Genomic DNA, 18469 nt, shown 5'->3' with positions numbered 1-18469 from the left:
AGAGGTTTTTGTCTCTATACATTTTCCAGGGCTCCAGATTGTTTCTTGTGCAACTCTCTAAGTCAAACGTCTAACAATTGCTATGGCTATAACTTTTTCAATTTCTGTCTTTCTTTTTCTTGTCTATGAAACTGCCCTTCCCAACAATTCTTTTCACGGTGACCTTATTATGCTTCTACATGACAATACGTGTCTTGATTTACATTTTGGCCCTTTCATAATATCGCCAACTTTCTACCTCATATCTTAAAGAACTTGCTTCTTTCATAAAGTCCTTCTATTGTGATGATTTCCATTTCCTTTCCTTCATTTATCATATATATTCTCTGTAAGAATTATATAATTAAAACTAATGCACACTTGTTACTTCCTTCTGTTAGGAACAGAGCTCACTGTTATAGCCTTGTTTCTGAAGTCATTTGGTTTCCTGTTCTGTCACTTCATGATGATTGTTGCTTCACTGTATAAATCTCATTCTTACGTAGAAAACATGGAAATTTAAACATTTAATTCTTAAACGCTGCTGCCATTATTAGTATGGTAATCAATATGAAATTTAACTCTGTTCCTTCAAAAAAATTAATGATTTTACATTTCAATCATGGAGTTCTGAAAACACAACTGATATGAATGTTCTATGGTTACCACAGACAACCACGAAAACCTAAATTTAATAAAACTATAAAAATGACTATGCTCATCCAAAATAAAAGATAATAAAACAGCTGACTCTATCCAGAATGTTGAATCAGTTAAAAGAAAACCATAGTCCTGGAGCCCTAAGCAACCTTCCCAGCTATGTTGTCTTTTGGTCACAGTTGGTAGAAATCAAGGTTAATAGAAATCTATGACTTTTCCCTCACACATAAATATGAGTTGGGTCAATTCCCATTGACAGTCTGAAGAATTTGGACCAAAATATTTTTGAAAAATTGATGCAATTAGTAGTAAGAAATGAATCTAGAAGAAAAGGCCCAGCTGGGTAAAAGTAGGAGCCACAGCAAACTGGAGAAATGTTTGCAAAGCTATACAGGAACATAAACTGTGATAATCTAGTAGACTTCTAACAAAACATAAGTGTGATGAGTGGTAAGGTGTCCAGGCAAGATGCTGCTGGTACAAATCATGATGGCTCAGAACCTGTATTGGTAAGCAAAATCTAAATGGATCCTATGCAATTATGTAATAAATCCAGTGTCATCGGTTCAGTATATCACTGATCCAGAAATATAAAAGCCTAAGTCTTTGCAAAAGAATCTTGGTTAATCTATGACATCATTTCAAAGAGGTTCTATTCAGAGCAGTTCTTTGGATGTTGAGTGTCTTGTATCTGCTATTGGAATCTGTTCTCATTCACCAACCCCTCCAAGGAGAATTTATCTCACTTCCTGATGCTGTAGTTGATAATTATTTCTCTATTCACTAAAATGTATGCCTCAGGCTTTCAGAGCATACTAGGACACCAGTTAACCAAATAATGAGTTGGTAAATAAAATAGCCTAAAGTCATTCTCTCTACAAGTATCTTTTAGTTATTTTGCTTTCCTTTGAATGTGGCAATTCTACCATTAATGAGATGAATAGAAAAGATTAATGAAATTAATAAAACTCTTATCAACACAGAATAATGTTCTTTGCCTTTGAATCTCTACTCTGTAACTTACTCTACACCAACTTTTCATTTATTTGTGTGTGTATACTTGTGATACATATGTGTGTTGCGTGTAAGTATATGTGATATATATGTGTGTATTTCACTTAATTTTGCTATACTAACCAACTACTTCTTTTGTTCCAAGAACTATGAACAAAGAATCAAAAGTCTTGTGTAAGAGACAGGCCACAAGGGATAATTATAGTATACTATGATGAATATATAGTAGAGCAAACGTTTATAGTAAATATTTTAGACATTGTGGGCCATCTGGTCTCTGTTGCAACTCTACAACTCTGCCACATGAAAGAAGCCCATAGACAATATACAAACAAGTGGGTATGGCTGTGTTCCAATAAAGCTTTATTTATGTAATCATAGTTGGCCAAATTTAGTTCACTGATCATAGTTTGCCAACCACTGTACTAGAGTAAGAACATCACTTTTCAACAATTGTTTATTGAATATTTAGTTTATTCTTTTTCTGTTCTAGGTACCAAGGTAGAGTAGTAACCCAAATATGTGAAAATCCCTTCATTTGTGGAATTTGCATTCCCCTGGAAGAGACCAATAATAAGGAAAATAAACCAAAAACCAAGCTAGTGATAAATTCTAAAAAGAAAACTCAAACAAGAACAAAACCAGGAAAGCTCAAGAGAGTGTGTGAAATTTTATAGAGGGCCACCAAAGAAGATCTCACCCGAAGGTGTCTTTGAAAAGCTACCAGAAAAAAAAAAAGTGTATAAGGTGACCATGCATAATGGAGGAAAGCCTTCCAGAGGAGAGAAAGTCACCTGAAAGATCCTGCACAAGTAGTGGAACCAGCAAGGAGAAAAGACAGGGAAAAAGGCAATGTGACTGTGATTTAATTGGGTGATGGGTACAGAAAGAAATGAAGCCACTAATGTGACAGTGTGAGATCAGGGAGGTCCCATAGAGCAAAGTGGCATTGTTCCTTAGCCTTGACTTCTTGTGAGCTGAGGAACTACTGTAAAAGGACCACATGATCTAAATTATGATCTCAGGATTACTCTTCTGTACTAAAAAAAATTGACCTTGGGTAGAAGAAAGAGCAGAACAAAAATCAAGGGACCAGTTTGGAAGTCTTTGTAACAACTGAAGTGAAACATGAAATGGTCAGGAACTGAGAGTTAGTACCAAGTAGATGAGAAATAATACAAATGCAATTGAAAGGTCATATTCCAGGACAAGGGAACTTCCCCAGGAATGAGGAAGTGGTACTCATAAAAAGTCAAGCCTAGTTATTCAAGTGTTGTGCTTGAGAAATCAGGTCCACAGCCATTAGACAAAGTCCTAGAAGAGAAGGGCAAGAAAGTATGCAGCTCAGAAAAACCAATTGGTCAGCAGCTTCCTCCAGGGAGAGGTACTGAGATAAAACAGCCTTAGAAAGAGCCCTGGAGAAAAAAAACAACTCTGTATTTCACCCCGCCACCTAGTCTATACCTCTGATATGATTAGAACAAAGGTCTGGATTAGTGAAAAACAAGAGTTAAATTTTCGCGGTGGGGGTTCACTAAGGTAAGGTACAGACAAGGTTTCTAGAGAGAAACCAGAAAGAAGGAAAACATAAGTATGCAGCTGACTTTCAGATTCCTTGTGCTTAAATTCTAGGAAGAGATCTTGAAATGACATCAGATCAGCTGAGAGAGAAGGGCAACTGGCCAAAGGACCAGAGTTACAACCCAACTCCTAGGAAAACACCCAACTACCTTGAACGACTGGATGCGGTTGGAGACTAGGGTCTCTCAACATTTTTCCTAAGAGGAAATATTTGTAGCCCAGACAGACCACATGGCTCATTCACAAGTCTGTATATTGAGCCAAGAAACAACCACAAAGGGAGAAAAACAGTCTCTCTTCGCACACCTGGAGAGAAAATGCACTTAGCCAGGTGAAGAGAAAACTGGATTTTATTTACTCTAAGACACTATTTATGGCAACTGTGGAAAATTCGCCTGTAGGAGAGTAAACAGGAGAGGCTTCTGTTTCTAGGTAAATTGCTCAAGCTTATCTTTGTTTTCTCTAATTCCCATCAGGTGACATGAGGAGGAGAAAGTGAGACATCCCTTTAGTTTGTGCAGTTCAACGTGGTGAAGTGGAAAGACTGAGGGATTTTTCTATTCAGTTTTAAAACCTTCCCTCCATTTCTTCTCTCCCTGCCCTCTTCTACCCCCTTACACTTATTTTCCCCTGGCTTTTTTTTTTTTTTTTTTTTTTTGGCTTCAGGGAACTTTGAATCTTGACTTCAAAAGAAACCTATAATGAAGCCTGGCTGATGTTTAACAGACCCATCACTGCAGGAGCCCAGCTCCACCATTCCTTTGGCTCTAAAGCTACACTGTGTGGGTGAGCAAATCCCAGTGAAGTCCCAGCATACAAGCTAGGGAAGCACCAGTTTCTCCAGCCATTCACTTTGATACCATATGCATTAGCACCCCTGACCCAAAATGCACCATTCCCATTGTACAAAGCACATACCTCATGCACTTTGCCATCACCCGGAGGTCACCTCTCAACCCACATTCTACCATTCCATGTACAGTCCTCTACCCTTGAATAAAACTCAGGGAATGGAGCAGGGAGCAGGGTTGTGAGCACAAGAGACATTTTCCTGCCACAAGATTCAGAACACAATTGGCCAGTCTCCTGCTGCCTGCTTCCTAGCAAGGTCTAACACTAAATGATCAAATGTTTGCTTCAATGGGACTCCACCATTTGATTCTATTTGATGGTTACTCTCCTCAACAACAGTATTAAGAATCTGAGACACAGAATCTAGAAAGGAAGCAAGCACACAGTTCCACACTGGGCTGAATACTTAATCCAACTCTTGAGAAAAGAAGCAAATCAGATGAAAAGCAGGTACAGAAGCAGAGAAATGTTAGAAGGGAAAATTATAAAAAACAATGACCAACAGGAACTGAAAAGTCCAGGGAAGCAAAGTTTACATGTGGGCACAGGGATGTCCTTGGCTTAGCTACCTAAGTAAATGGTCAGTGATGTTTGTGATTGTACTGACATGGACACCTTCTTCTCTCCTGTACTTCTTGAGGACTCCCTAAAGACAACCACTAAGCAGAAGTGGATATCTGGCTTATGCAGCCTGCTCTAGTCACAAGCCAAGTTCCTCTATCTCAGTAATTCTGATCCACTGGCTGGGTCATGTATCTATAACTCATATCTCCTTTGACCAGCCCCAAGCCTTATAAACGCTTTCCCTTTGATAGCTGCATCTGGGCTACAGATGTTTGATGCTGGATTCCGTGGGCTCTCTCCTCTTCCCAGAGTCTTGGAGAAAGGAACTCCTTTGGCCTACATTTATGATTTCTCAATGGGAGTGGTGGGAAAGTTGAATGGGATTTGGAAAGCAGGAACAATCATCAAACATCAATCATCAATTACTAATGACTGTTGCTCTGTAATCTATCTATAGGTCTGAGCCCATTCTCCCAATACCCCTCCCCCAACTGTGAATTCTTGAGTAAATGGACTCTGTGCCTGGCATTCTCGTTTATTCAATAAGTGTCTGGCAAAGCATTTGTTGAAGTTGGATCCTTTAAGAGTCACAAAATAATGGGACTGTGAGATTGAGCACTGTGATTTAATTGCAATAATAAGAGTGTTATACATGGCTAATTTAGTTCCGAAGTGGCCACTCACTTTACCAACTCCAAGAACCTCATAGAAACCCAGAGATCAGGTCTCTTATGAATCCAAAGTTCTTTTAAATAATCCAAGCCATGCCACAGAAAGGCACTTCATAGTTCCGTTTTTCAGGCTTCAGCATGTATTTAAATACAGAGAATTTAGATAAAAATTTAACTCCTCCAGTAAATTACTCCCTGTTATGCATTCCTGTATTTGTTCCTCTACTTACATTGATGTATCTGACATATGATAAGGACTTGATAAAAGACAGTGTCAACAATAAAAATAATTCAATGTTCTGATAATAAAAATTCACCACAAAGAACATAAGACTGAAGATAAAGAAAAATTTCATATATAGAATAAGTATGAGAGAATTGAAAGAGAGAAAAACCCTACCTCTCACTATTTCAAAAATGGAAATTTGGGAACAATTAAACATAGAGATTTTAAAGTGTGTTCCTTACTGTGTGAATAAGCACTAGACATGTGAAACAAATAGCCAGCATGAAAAAGAGAGACAAGAAAAAATGTAATCTTATTTTACAAAACAAAACCAGCTTTAAATACAAATGGTTGGCTAAAAGAGATAGTGCAGGGATTAACAGCACATACTGCTTTTCCAGTAGACCCAAGTTTGGTTCCCAGCACTCATACTGGGAAGTTCACAACTGCTTCTAACTCTAGCTCCAGGAGATCCAATGCCTCTAGCCTCCACAAATACTTGCACATATATGCACGTGCTCATACCCATATACAGACAAACAGATACACACAATGCAAAATTTAAAATAATAAAACCAAATATTTAAACAACTACATAAACTTGTATTAAAATTAGATTTTAAAATTTATCTTTAAAAATTTAAGCTGTCAAAATAAATAGAAGATAATTGCTTCTCTGTCTTTGAGCTACAATCAAGTGTAACATATGATCTTAACATGACAGTATCTGATGGGTCCTCTAGTGTAGGACAACATAGTAAATAGACTTTGGGAACTAGGAGATGGACTAGGAGCTTGCTGCATTCAATACTCTCATCAGCCTGGTATTGCAATACCTCCAGAACAGTGCAAAATTAAAGAAATACAGCCAACAAAACCCCCAAATAACAAAAAGAACATACAAGAAAGGAAAATTCAAGAAATAGATCAGAAGATCCATAACCAGGTGTCGGGGGGGGGGGTGAATAGAACAGAGAAGTATCAAAGTAATCATTTAAAAATTTTTCCATATATAAAAAGAATACATATTCAAAGTTAAAGAACCATCTAGGTGCTCCAAAAATAAAATAAAAGCAGTAAGAAGCTGTCTATGGAGAAGATTGCTAGAAGAGAGGTAAATTAATTGACTCTGGTGGCCTGTTCTGTCTAACATGTGGAGAAGAATGGAGAGCGTTAGGAGACTGTTGTTCCTCATTGGGTACAATTTGATATTTGAATGTGACGATTTAGGGTTTGGGAGACAGCTCAGTCAATGAAGAGTTTTTATTGCAAGCCCGAGGATTGGAGTTCAATCTCCAGAGCCCATGTTTCAAAAAAACAACAACTAAGCCTATTGGTGCATGCATGTAACCTGAGAGCCGAGGTGTGGAAAAAGAAGGATCCCAGGGCTCACTGGACAGACACCCAAATCTATCCAGGCCAATGAGAGTCTATGTCTCAAGAAAAGGATTGACTGTACCTGAAAATAATCTAAGGTTGTCCTGTGGCTTCCCAATGCATGCATGTACCTGAACATATGTACATTCACACGAACACGTGTATGCACATGCACACACACAGTGATTTAAACATTTTTAACAATCAAAAATGTTCAAATAATTGGGAGTTTTGCTTAGTGGTAAGGCTTATGCTTAGCATGATCAAGGCACTAGATTAATGCTAGTACTCCTAAGAGTATAATTATCTCCTTTATTTATATAATGCAAATACTGTATGTGGGCATCACAGGTCTGATTAATAAAAGGAATGAGATGTGTTTCCATAGCAACTCTGAGACAGTGAGAGGAATAAGTTATAAAGACTCAGATATGGGTAATATAGCCAAAATTCAAAGAGCTAAAGGACCATTCTGAAGATAATGTTGCCTAGGCACCTTGAAACACTGTTACTGTGACTTAGATGAGGATCCCTAGTATGGTTTGAGTCTGACATGTCATCTCCCAAAGACTCATATGTTAAAACTAGTTACTGAGAGAACTTTCAGAAGTGATGGATCATGAGAGGAGAGCCCTGAGCTCATGAGGATTAATCTACTGATAGAATCCTCATTTGATGTCATTATTGGGAGGTAGTGGAGACTTAGAAGGTGGGGTTTACTGAGGGGGTGAGTTACCAGCAAGCTCATGCTGTTAAAGAGCCTATCTTGTCTCCTAGGGCTTCCCAGCCTTTTTCTGGTCACGTTCTGTGGAGCTGAGCTCCCACAAAACACTGGAGGACACGCACAGGGCAGTGGAGGCATAGAGGAGCTCAAGAACTCTTACCAGAGGAGCCCATGGAATCCCTAAGAAGAAACACAGGATTCCTCAGAAAGGGAAATATTTCTCAGTCCTCTAGCTCTTTGGAAAAGCCACTGTGAGAGCTATACCTTATTAGGCATTTTCAGGTCTTTAATTACCTCACATACCTAGTTCTTCCCAAAAGCCCAGTAAAGCCTAAGAGGGAAGAACATTTTATTTGGGGGCTGTGTTAGAAATGCAGGGTGTAAGAAGAGCACTCCAGATCCCAGTTCCTTACCTCTTGGGTGAGTCGGGGTCAAAGCAAGTCTTGCGGACATCAGTCACTGCAGGATCACAGCAGTCACCGTCATCAAAATCATTCAGCATGTTGTTGCACTCCACGTGACAGAGGCCATCCCTGCGATTCCAGGAGTAGCAGCGGCCCTGGAGGCGGCAATCGCCCCCATCATAGCCAGTGAGAGGATGCTCACACTCAGGGTCACAGTGGTCATTGCCAATCTTGCTGGGCTCACAATTAACGAGCACAACCCGGTGGCGCAGGGTGGAGTTGTGGACCGGATGGACACTAAGCTGCCAGCTGATATTGTAGCGGCTGAAGGCCTTATTCAGTGCGTCGTGCTGCCGGCGGATTTGCTCATCACTCACAATGGGATGCAGTCCCTCATCATCACAGATCTTTACCACCTGGTAGCGGATCACTTTCTCCCCCCGAAGGGGCCCATGCTCATTGTACTGGGAGATCAGTTCCACATTGTCACAAGCTGTTTGCCCACAAAGTGGGGGCTGCAAAGGTGACCGAATCTCAGGCTGTGAGTCAGAGTCCTGGAGAACCTCCAGCCGGGGATATGTCTCATCTCTAAAGGGGGCCCACTGTTCCTTGAGAGGGTCGAAAGTGGCTGTCAGGATCAAGGTGGACAGCTCATCTGCTCGACTTGGATGCTGGGAACTATGTTGAAGGTGTGCTTGTGAGAGAGCAGTCGACCAGATGACCAGCGTGCCCAGATATCCACGGAAATAATGCCCATCCTCGGAGCTGTCCCCTCCCAGGAGTAGGGAGCGGCAGGATGACATAAAAGGGCTATTCAGTGGACCAGATTGGTCAGGACTACTAGCCACTCGAGTGCCATCCACATACAAAGCTATATGCTGTCCATCATAAGTGGCTGCCACATGAGCCCATGTGCCTGGCTGGTAGCGGCTGTGGCCAGTCACAGTAGTGGCCTTCTTCACCCGGTCAGTACGGAGAGAAAAGAAGAAGCGAGCATCTCTCCTCCCCTTCTCCTTCCCCGAGCGGATCCCCAGGGCCCAGCCCTTGTCATTGGCTGTGTGGGAGCAGTTATCAAACACACCTGGGAAAGAAGGAAGAGTTGAAGGGAGAAAGACCAGATACAAAGAGAGTGGAGAAAGGGAGAGGAAAGACTGTGTAAATAACAAGAATGTAGGTTTTCAGTTCCCCACATTGCCTGCCTGTCCATACTCCCATATGAGATATCCTGACAGTGTCTATCCAACCTCCCCCCCGCCCCCCCCCCCCCGCAAAAAAGATTCCACTCAATTTAGCTCGTTCTAATATTTTAAAATAACCAAGGTAGAAGCCAGGAAGTAGACATTCAACACAAATGATGATTATCCTTTGATGTAAATAACCTTCATCCTTCATGCTCATGGATTCTGAGTACCCCCTTCCCTAGACTGACACAGAGATCAGCCATAGCTTCATTTTTTCCCATTGAACATTGAAATGGTGTTTCTCATGAAATAAGGAGCTTGTAACATCCAATACCACTCCTAGCCCACTGCTCGTCTAGTACAACCATCAGCAACTGAGAGCAGCTGTTTCCCAGACAATACAAAATAACATTGGTCCCATGGGCCTAACCTCAAAATTGAGAAAGTCAGTTATAAGAATGGCCATTTTCTATCCAGTGATTCCTATCACAGAATGAAAACAGGACTTTCCAAGTAAATGAGATCCTTGCACACATTGCCCCACTACCTGGCTCAGAACAAGCACTAGACCAATAAATCAATTTGAATAAATAATATCAGTAATACCTCTGGATACTACATCTGAAAATAGCAAGAAGCATGTTGGGGACATAGTGAAAGAAGCACTGATGGAAAGGAACCCTCAGGCAGAGGGGAGGACTTGACAGTCCCAACACTACACTTTGGTTAATTCACCAACTCTTGCTGAGTAGCTTCTCACATTCACTCTAAAACAGCAGTCCTCAAACTGTGGATCAGGACCACTTTGGCAAACTTCTAATTTCAAAAATATTTACATTACAATTCATAATAGTTACAAAATTATACTTACAAAGAACACCAAAAATAATTTTATGGTCAGGATCACCACAACATGAGGCACTGTGTTAAACCATCACAGTGTTAGGAAAGTTGAGGACCACTGTGCTAAGGAGCATCTTTATTGGTAATTATGTGAAAGCATTACACTTCCATGGAAACACTCGGTATGATAGGTGTTCTGCATTGATGACTGATTGATTGGAGTCTTGGGAGGTAGTGCCTGGGAATAAAATAAGAATTTTTCTCCCCTGGACAGTTAGACAATCATTTTATCTATCCCATAAATTCCTGTGTAATCTATGCCAACGGTATTTGCTTATGGGTGGTATAGATTTATTAGCAAAAGTTTTCTCATTTTTTCTCTTTTTTTATTAATTCCTTGAGAATTTTGTACAAGATCTCTTTTATCATATTCATCCCTTCTTCCAGATCCTCCCAGAAAACCCCTTCTGCATCTGCCTAACTTTGTATCCTCATTTAAAAAAAAAAAAACAATCTAATATGGGAGAGCATGCTTTCTTTAAGGCGTCCATTCTCTTGGCAAGTGAATAACTATATTCTCATAAATGGCAAAATATTTTCCCTTGTCTCTGACATAAATAGCTTGAAATTTAATGGGCAAATTTATTTTAATCAATACAATGGCCTTGTCAACTGAATAATTAAACTTTGAAGAAGAATAATTATATAGTAATTATAATATAATATAACATAATAAAGAATAATAAACTTTGGAGAATGGGTAATGACTACAGTGCAATTCCTATTTGGAAGTATTGTTTTTTGTTTTCTTTTTGTGTTGTTTTCTGCTTTTTTTTCTGTTGTTGTTTTTCTATTAAAAGAGTTTAAGGGCGGCTTCTTAAAAATCCTTGTGTTGGGTGGAGTTTCATAAAGAAGACAAACCTACTATAATCAATACTAAGTTCCCTGCTTCATATTTTCTTCTAGCTTCACATTTGGAAAAGTACAGTATTATGTTAATTATTTCCAGCCTCTGACCTGTGAACAAAAGTGCCACAATATTTAATATGAGTACCATGGAGTCACTGATAACTCAGCTATATGCTGATTTTAAAAGAAGAATTTGAAAGTCTATTATAAATGGCTGCAAGCACAGGTATGTATATATGAACCATAGATATTTTTGAAAACTTGCATTTACTGCCATTAGAACCCTATTTGATCAACAGTACAGTAATTATTTCTGCTTAGTTGCCTCACAGGAAGCTATAAAGTTTTCAAGTTACTAATTTTCAGTGTTTGCTAATTGCTGTAGTGTAAATTATAGCCATGGTGCTAATTTTAGACTGCTAATATGATGTCACTGCACATGGTATTGGGAAGAGAGGTGCACACTTGGCCCTGTTGAACCAGTAGGAGCCAGTTCCAAGAGCTCCAGACGAAAATGGAATGCCGATCTAAGCAGCCAAATGTCTCCCTCTCTTTCCCTCTGACTGAAGTAGGCTCATCTGCGTTACAGATGATGTGGCTTTCTGTAGTGTGAAAGGGGTAAATATTGCCTCCCATCGAGGTCTTGAGCATTCGGATGTCTATCTGTACACCAGTCGGACCTGTGAATAAAACCTGTCCATTCCAAGCCTACTCTTCATTTAATTATCTACTAAAACTAGAGGGCAGCCTGGCACAGCTCTTCATGTGCCCTTAGGAAAGGCTCTCAGTCCTGCTCGCTTGACCCCACCAAGCAGAAACAAGATCAATTTTCTTTCACAGGAAAAAATAACAGAATCACCATATTGAGGACATGTCTCCTTCTTTTCAGTCTAGCACAGAGGCTGACAGAACCAACACGATCGGAGCCAACACAGTATACGTGGTAAAACTCAGAGCTTGTGCAAGAGTGGGATTTTATAATTTTGGATGTACATGTGATAGAAACAAACACATTATAACTGGTGTTTATTCATCAAAGCCACATTCTTGGGAAGAACAGAGGGACCAGATCGTGAATATGATTTATTAAGTCACTCAGCAACAAAATGAACTCTGATAGCCATGGTTAGGAACATCAGATCCAGTGATGTAACTCAAAGGATGGTGGTGGGATTGAAGCCAAACATTTGAATCACATCGTCTTAAAACTTGGATAATCATTTTCCACCACTTCCTTCCAATTGCTCTCTGCTATGTATTGATGTTTACTAAATTTACACTTGGTTAAACACCTTACGACATATTAAAACTGAGTGTTCGAGGGGGAAAACATAAGTCCAGCGAGTATATCTGTAACTTGTTCATTGTATTTGTGTTCTCAGCTCCCAAACCCATATTTAGAAGCCATGGTGATCTTAACAGATCATATTACTCAAGTGTGTCTTCAAGAAAAAAAATCTGTGTCCAATTTTCTATTATTAATTACGAGCATTTTGGAAGCAATAGAGTCGGTTACCCTCAGGGAAAAGGTCCTTCTCTCAAACTAGAAGGCAATATGAACAATTCTGATAAATGTGAGTCTCAAAGCTAGAGGGTTATGAATAACCGTTTAGTGGGGAAATTTGAAGTGCGGTCATCTCCCCTGTGAAGACACCCCCCAAAATTCATTCAATTTTCTAAGTTCTTTCCTTATGCTTGGGAAATCTGCTCCTTATGCCAAGACAAAATAAAAGAAACTTGAGCTATCTTTTACTAAGACTTTGCTGTGTTCTACCATGTACCATCCTTATTAATGTACCTCAAATGTATGAGCCGAATTGAAATATTCTTCCCTGAAGACCAAAAGCTGAGCATTGAAAGATGGGGAAAGTGATTCACAGTCTCACATCTAGCAAGTGCCAAAAGCAGAGATCAAAACCAAGTCTATTCAACCAAAAAGCCCATATTCTTTCTACTACAGTAAAATACTTCAAATCACTTTTTAAAAAATGTTATTGCTTAGGAGCAAAAAGAATGACATGGGCTAGTGAATGTGGCATTAATAGATTTACAGATTGCCTTTTTTCTGTGCTGCTTGGGAAAATGCACAGACCCAAAACCACACCTGGAAATAGTTTGGAGGAGAAAGCTGGTGACTAGCAAGGTCATTGGCCAGAGAACGGATTGACAGGCAGCCTTGTTCAATATTTGATAACATTTCTAGGTGGCCTACAGGCTTGTTTGTGATATATAAGAGTTACTAAGTCTTAAGGATCTAAGACCAAGGAAAATTGTTATGTTGAATTCAGAGCTGTGGCCACAGAGAAGAGGTCACAGAGTTGAGTGAAGGTTTTGTGAAGAACAGGAAAGTGGCTTCCTGACAGTGACTTCCATTATTTCATGATTAAGTATGTCATAGGTGAAAGAGGAGCCCAGATTTTAAGAAAACAATGAAAAGGGGAGGTTCCCTCTAGGAGCTTCCTCAGCTTCTCTACTGTTGGTGGCTCGCTTCCTTCTCTATCAATTGTCTGTCAGTTGACTATGACTGAAAGGCATCTTCTGACCACAAGGCCAGATAGAAGTGAGTATTCTACACTGGTCCACATATCAGAATGAGGGAGAAAACTGTCATCTAGGAATTGTAAATGTCAATGATGAAGAAATAAAAAACTAACCTATTAACTCTCAGGAAGCCATTGTCTTTCAAATTCTTTTTTTGTTTGTTTGTTTTTTGAGACAGGGTTTCTCTGTGTAGCTTTGGAGCCTATCCTGGCACTCACTCTGGAGACCAGGCTGGCCTTGAACTCACAGAGATACGCCTGAGTGCTGGGATTAAAGGCGCGTGCCACCAACGCCCAGCTTTCAAATTCTTATTTTACAGCAATAGCAATGGTAGTAGCATCTTGTGCCCTTTTCTTCCATGAAACAGAAAGACTGTATATCTGGAACATTAGGCCAACTTTTTTTCCTTGTTAAGACAAATGAAGAAGTGTGTTCCTTGTTATGAGGCTACATAGGCCCCAGTGCTGAGGAAGAAGTTCTGTTCCATTCTCTTGGATCTCCCCAGTTAAGCATACCCATAGACATGCTGTTTTCCTGAGAACATTCCCATCATAGACCCAGAACCACAAATGGCATTGTATCTGCTGCATTATCTGAAATATCTCTCATGTATTGGGAGGTGCTCCAAAAATTACCTTAAGTTCATCTTGTCCGGGAAGTCCTTTAATCTTGAGCATCCTCACTGAAGCGGGCAGCCTGCTAAGCCTTGTACTGTTGCTGTTTTTTAACCTATTCTTCTAGGTCATTTGGGACTTCACTTGATAAAAGAGAATTTTAGCTTAGATATCGGAATTTCCCACAGGATCAAGAAATGATGGACTTTGGTTCCTTCACTGTATCTACTCTGCTAGTGAGATCTAAATTAGTTGTGAGAGTGCTGACTGTCAGGTAGATTATTCCTTAGGGACCCCAATAACTCTCAGTGGCATGTGATGCACAGGGATGAACAGAGGGAACTAACAGAACTCAGGCATGCCCCTTGCTGTGCAACTAGTTGTTAGATGTGCTTTTCCCCAGCCATTCTATAATCCTTGGGGCCCATATAGATGGCTCCACTTTCAGAGAGTTCAAAACTGTCCTTAGTAAGTAATAAGACCTAAAGGTCTAAGGCTTGGCTACAGCAGGATGTTTGATCTTGGCCTTGGGTGTCTTATCTAAATAGCAACAGATTTGGTATGAGGTATGGTTACTCTTGGCCCTCAAGGCCAGATAATGAGAATTTGAATCTAAGGTGTAATTACGGAATCCTTGGAGAACTGAGGAAGAAATTGTCTGTTCCATATACATGATACTATGCTTCCCTCTTCAGTTAAGGTATTTAAAGATGGTGAAGAATAAACTTGGTTGTGGGGGACCAAATAATTCTGTTATGGAATATTTTGGGGCCCAGTCTCTAGCTCCTGTAAACATGGAGCACTGGAAAGCTCCGGCCCACCATTGTATTGTGCCAGTAGGGCTACTACTGTTTACCATGGCCTCAGGGTAATATGCCTCCTAATTTGCATCTCTATGCCCCTAAGCATCTGAATAGGCCCTCACCTGGGCAGAGGGATAGGTGTGTGAGTAACTTGTGAGGAAGGAAGGTTAAGAGTTAGGGGCGAGTTGCCAGAGGAGAGAGGAGAACAAAGAGAGATGGTTCCCTAGTGGTCATGGCAGGATGGTTAAGAAACACCAGAAAAGATGGCTAATAAAGAAATGACTCTAGTTCTACAACATGGAACTGAGAGCTCTCTGAAGATGACAAGATGCCTGTGTTTGGTCTTTATCGCCGTTGGGTTGTTGGGTTGCTAGGAGCTTCCAGGTCCACACACCCCCACTCAGGTAGAACCTCATGGTTGTCGTGGGTTAAAGCTGAGACATGCCGGGCCACGACACTTGAGGCATTCAGTATTCACTGAATTGCCCTTCTGACTCTATCCTATGTCTCTGTCTTTCTCTTAATGTCTTTACATAGCCTTTCTCAATCCACAACCCCCTCTCAGATACGAACCAGGGGCAAGTCGGCAGGACCTGACTAATCCACAAACACAGGACCCCACATATAATGAACTGCTTTCTTCTAGAGCCTACACAGTTGGATGACAGCACATATGATGAAACTTGTTTAGCTTTTCTTAGGCAAAGCCCTCCCATGGATACTTCATCCATGGCATATTCTCATAGAGGAGTTCAATTAACAACAAGCTAGAGTGTGGGGGTGGGTAGGTAAGGTCTGGGCAGAAATGATGCTCCTGGCAAAGACAGAGCTAAAGATTCTAACTTCCAAGAAAACCCCATGGCAGAGTTTTGCTCTGCACCTCTGGGGAATTAAAATCAGGATCAAGAGTCCTGCTTCTCAGAGAAGCTTCATCAGCTTCCAAGAAGGTAAGGCTTCGATCAACAAAACAGAAGAGTCATGCATGGTGTCATCAACTCTGGTAACTGCAAAAACATGCTGTATGGTGCAAGTTTGTTTTGGGGAGAAAAATGGAAAGACGTGCAGGGGTGGGGGGACGGGGTTAGCTCATGATCATAAATCAGCCTGATAGAGGGCAAGGTCATTTCTCTGGGTATTATGCCTCGGTCTACCCCACACACATATCCGATGCCTTCTGCAGAACTGTTTACTCAATACCCGTCATCCTCCCTGCACCACACACAGCAGAAAGACTGCAGAAGGGTAGAAAGGATACGGAGGACAAAGGAAAAGGCTCCCCATCAAAGAGCAGCCAACCTGACAGATACAGGAGTATATGAGCAAGAAGATACGTAGAAAGTAAAACAGAAAGAGCCCAAGGAGGTGTTTTCCAGCTGCTCTAGATCACTTTCTTTCAAGACAGGATCAGGCACAGCTTTTCATCTCTGAATCCGACGTTTTACAAATTACAGCCCAGAGTTAGGAAAGTCCCTTGGGGACCATCTCACTAGCATCTTTCCAGCAAACATTTCAACCTCTCTTTACAGAACACTTTTCATTTTAGTCATGCTCTCATCACAGGCATGGATGAGAGAAGCCAAGAAGGGTGATTTCCGTGACTCTCCAACAGGCCACCCAGGCATCCAGCATGAATCCACCAGGCAGGTTTGCACAGAGGAGAAGGTTGCTTTGAAATTGCCTAAGAGAGCAGGAAAGCAAACAATGATGGCGTGGAATATAAGAACCTAAGGAAGGGTACAGTCTCAGAAAAAGTGGCTCAAATGTGATCTGAGAGAATGTTAGTTAGCATAGGTTCTGGTACTGTGTCCATACAGGTTAGCTACTCTTGTGACTGAATGGAGATGGGGCAACACAGGAAGCTGAATCAAAAGCCACATCCTCTGCATACTACCTAATATCTGCAGGCTGAAACTAGATCTAGATACATATAGATTTTGACTTGGTGGAACTCAAGCAATACCTGAAACTATGCCTTCCAACAGACTTGCAGGTGAAGCTGACATGCTAAACCTCACTACTCTGTGAGTAGCAGGACCCTAGTGGTAGTGACGACAGTAGTTATTCCTGTTATTATCATGCTAGAAATGGAATCATGGTCTGGTATGTGCTAGATAAGAGGTCTACCATTGAACTATACTTCAAACTTCATCTGTTTTGTTCTAATGTTACCAGGGATCAAATATACAGTGCACATGTTAAGAATGCAGGCTAGCTCCAAGCTATACTTAAGTCCCCAAGTTGCAAGACTCCAAGGCAGAGCAAACTGTTTCTTTGGAAATAAATGTTAATCAATTGTGCTCTCGAAAGAATGAGACTATATTGAATAAATATAATACAACTATGCAAGTAAGTAATAATTCACAGAGGCCAGAGTTGCTGCCAGAGTAGTAACATGTTACAGTTGTAACATGCCTTGTTGTAACAGAAGAGTAGTCAGTGCTTTCTGAGTTTCCACTGCAACTCCTAGAACATCCCTGCCCCATCCTAACACCCCTACATCTCCCCAGAAAAGCCTTAGAGACTGACAAATGACCAAGAAGTCAGCAGTCAGCTGAAAGCCAGGATATTTAACATTTTTTTTTATTTGAAGGAGCAGGTTGTTAAGTAGAGCAACTGAGTCAGGTGAACAGTAACTACACAACCCTGAGCAATATGACCTAGTCCCCCATACCTCACTTTCCAGATTCATAAAAGGGACATAGCACAGTAGCACTGACTTATAGCACGAGAGAGACAATAAAACACACTAACAAACACATGCAGAACAATAAAGAATGAATAGTCAGTGGTGTATCTGCTGCTAAGTTCATTATTTTAGCACATAGAGGTCCATCTCTTCAATAAGCTTACAAGCTCCTTGAGAGCTGGTAAACGGTTCCCCTGATTACCATTACATCAAGGCCAGCATCTTGCCCATGGTAGGAATAATAAGTCATTACTGGCTTGAATCTACAGGAGGGTTTTAGCAGAGTTGTCAAGGGCATCCTCCCAACTGAAAACATGTCACACAACAACACTGTTTTCCCTAATTAAAAAAAAAAGTATTTAATCTTTCCCCCTCTACAGCTCACTCCCACAGAGGGAGTAGCTACTAGACCTGACGTAGCAGGGCTCTTCCCCCAAAGCCTGTGCCTATGAGGAGGCATATTGACTCTCACCTCCTCTTACATTAACTACTAAGGACAACAAAGAATAAAGAGCCCTCTTCACCCTTGTCTCCTCTAACTCATCTGGGCAACTTCCTCCAGACACAGTACTTAGCCAGATGTCATCAATCATCTCAGTATATTTGAGCAATACTAAATTATGTTTCCTCACATGAGGAAATAATGGAAGTTTAGTAAGTATTGCAATGTTCCTTATGTGCAGTCTTTGCTACCAAGAAAGGTTTGGGGGACAAGGAAAAGTAAGTCTCCTTAGGAATTTAAAACCTGGGGAATTCTGTTTACTTATTTTTCTATCCATCTGCTTATTTATTGGCGTGTCACTTATAATTGCTTTCATAGCAAACAGCATGAAAGTTCCT

At 40.6% G+C, this 18469-nt stretch overlaps 1 protein-coding gene and 1 non-coding gene across 2 annotated transcripts in view; one reads left to right on the top strand and one right to left on the bottom strand.

The window, feature by feature from the left end:
• Window positions 1-18469, bottom strand: part of Pappa2 (pappalysin 2) — a 229470-nt gene that overhangs the window by 197974 nt on the left and 13027 nt on the right. Inside the window, exon 2 of the mRNA XM_027417273.2 lies at window positions 8062-9133. Within this exon, the coding sequence (XP_027273074.1) occupies window positions 8062-9133 (1072 nt within the window). The remainder of the gene's footprint in view (window positions 1-8061; window positions 9134-18469) is intronic.
• On the top strand, window positions 6215-6404 carry LOC113835973. Its single transcript, XR_003485875.1, has one exon. It is a non-coding gene; the product is annotated as a U2 spliceosomal RNA (small nuclear RNA).

Source organism: Cricetulus griseus, chromosome 5 (genome assembly GCF_003668045.3).
Source record: "Cricetulus griseus strain 17A/GY chromosome 5, alternate assembly CriGri-PICRH-1.0, whole genome shotgun sequence".
NCBI classification, from domain to species: Eukaryota; Metazoa; Chordata; class Mammalia; order Rodentia; family Cricetidae; genus Cricetulus; species Cricetulus griseus.
Note: the sequence above shows the minus strand (reverse complement) of the source record. Positions and strands in the feature narration are given on the sequence as shown.